This window comes from Mastomys coucha, unplaced genomic scaffold, assembly GCF_008632895.1.
Source record: "Mastomys coucha isolate ucsf_1 unplaced genomic scaffold, UCSF_Mcou_1 pScaffold14, whole genome shotgun sequence".
Classification (NCBI taxonomy): Eukaryota; Metazoa; Chordata; class Mammalia; order Rodentia; family Muridae; genus Mastomys; species Mastomys coucha.
The window spans coordinates 80,798,872-80,803,483 of NW_022196896.1; the positions used below are offsets into that span (position 1 = coordinate 80,798,872).

At 43.3% G+C, this 4,612-nt stretch overlaps 1 protein-coding gene across 1 annotated transcript in view; it reads right to left on the minus strand.

Annotated features, from left to right (window-relative positions):
• The window catches only part of Gtf3c3 (general transcription factor IIIC subunit 3), a 37,036-nt gene extending 36,309 nt beyond the window's left edge, over positions 1 to 727 (minus strand). The window contains exon 1 of the mRNA XM_031367501.1: positions 575 to 727. Coding sequence (XP_031223361.1) covers positions 575 to 676 — 102 coding nt within the window. The 5' untranslated portion in view covers positions 677 to 727. The remainder of the gene's footprint in view (positions 1 to 574) is intronic.
• Between the last annotated feature and the right edge of the window lie 3,885 nt (positions 728 to 4,612).

A 4,612-nucleotide genomic window follows, 5' to 3' on the forward strand; every position in this document is an offset into this window, starting at 1 on the left:
GAAGAAGAAGAAGAAGAAGAAGAAGAAGAAGAAGAAGAAGAAGAAGAAGAAGAAGAAGAAATAGAAAAATAAAGTAAAAAGATATCCTCCCTAACTGGCAATTAGGTTTACTTTTATGTCTAAGAAAAAAAAAATTACACCGAGACTTCAAAAATAGGCGTACCAGGGGTGTATGAAGCTTAGCGATGGGGCGCTTTGTCCAGCAGGCTGGAGGCCCTGAGGTTTGATCCCCAAGACCACTATATAGACCACAAAAACAAAAGGCCTGTTTCCTACAGAGTGGTGCCCCATCACTGCCACAAACTAGTTGCAAGATAGGTTTAGTACTAGTCAGACCAACCTGGCCGGCTCCATTGGGCTATTAACGACTTAACACGTTATTAGGGGGTCGGGGGAGGTTAACGCGCTGAGGAAGGCTTTCGGGTGGGGAGATGTCTTTAGAGGCGCTGAGTACCGGGTTGGAAGTGAAAATCGACATTTCTAGGAGAGGTAGAAGCTGCAATGGTCCCAGGCCCACCCTGGGCAACCCACGCCACTGTTTCGGGGAAAACAAGACCGAGGCCCAGCAGCTCACTTTCTTCTCCCGGGTTTTTCTCTCTTCTCTCCGCCTTTCGAACTCTTCAAAGGAGATTTTCCCTTCCAGGTAGTCGATAAGTTCCGGGCTGAACCCCGACATGTCTGCGGGGCAGAGGCTGCGCAGCGGGCCAGGAAAGCTGCAACACTCTCGGGCTCTACAGGGAGCCTCGGAGAGATCGGACCGGCGTCCGCACTAGAAACCTCCCCGTCCTGCGCCGCGGCCGCGCACTCGGGTTCCGCCGGCGCTTTAGGCCCGGGGCCTCTTCCCGCAGGCGCCAGCCTCCCTTAAGCTACCCACTAGAGGCGACTTTTGATCTGGGGATGCAGCACAGTGGCAGAGCGTTTGCCTGCGTTTCTATCTCTAATGCCAATCAACTTTTATGTCCCGAGTATTCAAACTTTTAAAGGGACTCGGACTCTTCATATAGGGCGTCCACTGTATATATATTACATACCTATCTCAAAATAATCCTTAGGAACCTATGGAGAGAAGAAAAAGGGAGAGGTGTGGGGAGGGTAATAGAACGCTGGTGATATGGAAAAAGGGCAACACCTGAGGTGGAAAGACTTGAGGGGGGACTTAAGGGGGAAGAGGGGGAAGGGGTTGGGCGGGGCTGAAGAGGGGAAGGTATAGAAGAGAGGGGTCAAACTTGAGAGAGAGAGAGAGAGAGAGAGAGAGAGAGAGAGAGAGAGAGAGAGAGAGAGAGAGAGAGAGAGATTATTTTCAACTCCTAAGGGCCCTTGGGAGAGAACTGCCTATAAACATCAAAGACATTATGTGTCATTATTATAAACCTGACTAACCTAATAACGTGTATTTAAAACATTTGTGAATAAAGTTGAATGAAAATACAAGAGCCTTTGGAACTTTGGGCAAAGTTGAGCTCAGCATAGTCCTGACTCCAAAAACCGAAGCCTATCTTTGACCATCTTTATGATAATCCAGGCGAAGGAGATTTGTAGCAGGGTTGCAGAATCAGGTCAAGACCTTCAAGAGCTAGACTACCAGATGGCAGAAAACTATCTCAGTCACTGTGTTTCTCCTAAGGAAGGATCTTACACAGGCATGAAAACATACATGAGCAGATGGAGTGTGTTGATGTTATCCCCAGAAACAACTACGAGGATTACTCCCCCGAAGTCTTCAGGGAGTTGAACAACTGTGTCTAAGACTCTGTGGCTGTTTCCAGACTCACTCAAAGGAAGAAAGAGAAAGTGGGGGTGGCTGCCTGGAAAGGAAAACACTCTCCTGAGACCCAAATGTTTAAGTCTGTTATTGTTGGCTGCTGGGGAAATGAGAATAACAAGTCAAAAGATGCAGATACAAATTAAAGAGAAAGGGGCTTATGAAACGGGTGGGAGGAGTTATGTTCTGCTAAGGATCATCTCCTGAACATGGAAGGGGTTTGGGGTGTCTTGGGGGGGTTGATTTCTTTCTTTTTCTTTTCTTTCTTTCTCTCTCTTTTTTATTTTATTTATTTAGTTTTTTTTTTAGGTCAGAATACAGCAGAATGTCTTGAAATTTAAGTGGTTCTTCGTTTCCTACTTCCTTGCCATGGCTGGTCCATTGGTGAGTCAGACAGCCATGAGATGAAGCTAAATTGATACAGTAATAATGAAAATACTAAGAAGAAACATTTTGGTCTTTCAGACTGATTTTTGAGTCTCAAAATGGAAAGATAGGAAGAAGAAGATGAAACTTATGCCATGACAATTGAATTAAATGAGTACAGGGAGGAGACTCTGTTCTTCCTCTTGTTAGAGAAAGACACAGGAAGAGTTGTGATGCTCCTGAGGTGACCATTTTTCCATGAGCCTCTCACTCTTCTGGAAAAGCTTGCAGGTCTTTTCTCCTGAATTTCATCTTTGTAAACCAAAAATCATGAAAGTAGATGTCTCATTATAGGACAAGGAAGCATGACTTTTTTTTTAAGATAGGGTTTCTTTCTCTCTCTCTCTCTCTCTCTCTCTCTCTCTCTCTCTCTCTCTCTCTCTCTCTCTCTCTCTCTCACCCTGACTGTCCTGGAACTTACTAGGTAAACCAGGCTGGTCTTGAACTTTCAGATAGTCACCTGCCTCTTCCTCTTGAGTGCAGGGTTTAATGGATGGGCACTTGGCCTAGATTTGTTTTCTTATCACTATATTAAAGATACTGTTTCCCTCTAAGGCAAAAGTTGGACCTGTTTCCCCTGGCAATCTCAAAATAAGAAGAGTGTCCAACACCTGTGGGCCCATGTTCTCATGCCTCCTTCAGTAAACTGGGACTGAGAACCCAGTGGGATTATGAGTCATGTTTCCTGTCACACCTGAGTCAGTGGACAGTTGAGATCTGGAAAATTTAGAAGGGTAGTATTTTGCAACTAGAATAAAAATCTCAATGCTCTCAGAAACCCTTGGCCACAGAAGATCCAGAACACAGGAAAATAGGCCACATCTTGGAAATAGAATCCTCACTGAAGAGATTCAAAGGATGGAGAGGCTGCCGAAGACCTATATAGAGATGCACCAAGGGACTTTTGACAGTCTACGGCTCTCGAAGTACATTTGCTTCCATTAGAGGAAACACTTCCACTCTGGATCTCCTGCGTACTTGTTCTCTGCCCCATGGGCTTTAGAAATGTGTGTGGAGAGTTTCTGGTTAGCAAAATGATGGAATGGAATTGAAGGAGGTTCTAACTGCCGTGTCTGAGGAACAAGTGTGCAAACAGTCACATGTAAAACAGCCTTCTCCCACTGCCAGGACCATACATTTATGAAACTAAACCAGTATTAAACTCACATATACCCTGGGGAGGAATTTTTAAGCCAAAGGGTACCCTTTGCCTCTGCCCTGTGACTTACAAGCTTGTAGCTAATAGTCTCCTGTGGGTACCCATCAGTTTCAAGGACTCTAAAGTTAATAAGCACTCGCCTAGATTAGAAGCAATGCTGAGAAAGAAAAAACGAGTCTCTAGTTCCACTTAGGAACTCCATGGTAGTGAGGAACCTCTCACCCAGCCATTTATCTGAATAAGCTGTTACATACTTCAATTAGGAATATCTCATTAATAATTGCTAATATTTTTGAATGGTGGATAACAATCTCAATAACTAAAGTGTCTTTTGCTTTAGTTTATGTTTAGTATTGTGTGAAGGATGGAAGACACACTTGAATTTGACAAGTATTCAATTGAACACTTGCTACATCTCAGACATTGTGTTAGGTTCTGGAGAACAACAAATGAATCACATAATGACTTCCACTCACAAACACCAAAAAGCCCTCCAGAGACAGGTACCTTTGTGTCTGACTGCGATAGAACACACCAAGCCACACACAGAACTTTTCACACAAGTATTTTATTCTTCATATGTAGCATCAACTTGAGTCTACAAAAAACTACAGTAAGCTAATTTGACTTATGATACCACAACAGCACTCTGTGAATGCTAGTACAGTGTTTCTTGTTTGAATCACAAAGAGAATGTTGCCAATATTCCTAAAAATATAGACAGGAAATGTAGCTATGTCAAATGAAAATATGGGAATTGGAAGGGCTCAGTGCAAGCTATGACAAAGAGAGTGGCTTTGTTGGAAGAGTGGGGAATTCACCCTTTGCTACTGTTCCTGGCTGGGTGACTTGTATATAAGGTACGGTTGGCACAAAGCTGGGATATTCAACCTGGGACAGTTTTGTTTGTTTGTTTTTTTGTTTACCTTTGAACACAGCATACAAGCATCTCCTAGAGACGTTGCAATCTCTTTGCAACAGAATCTCTTTGTTTTCTATTTCAGCTCTACTTGGGTATCCATTGCCCTCATTCAGTACAAAACTAGCAGGGGAGATTTCAAGAGTGCATGCTAAATGTAGGGCTGCATCATCTTTTTAGGAGGAAAAAAGAAAAACAAATCCTAAGTCTGAATCCTTATTACATATGACACACTGTAGCAAGCAGGTCTGAATGTCTATTATTCCATACAGTCTACTATAGTAATGCTGCTTGATAGTAGGTAATAAATATAAAGGAGCATCTTCAATAAAATATCCAATTAGGA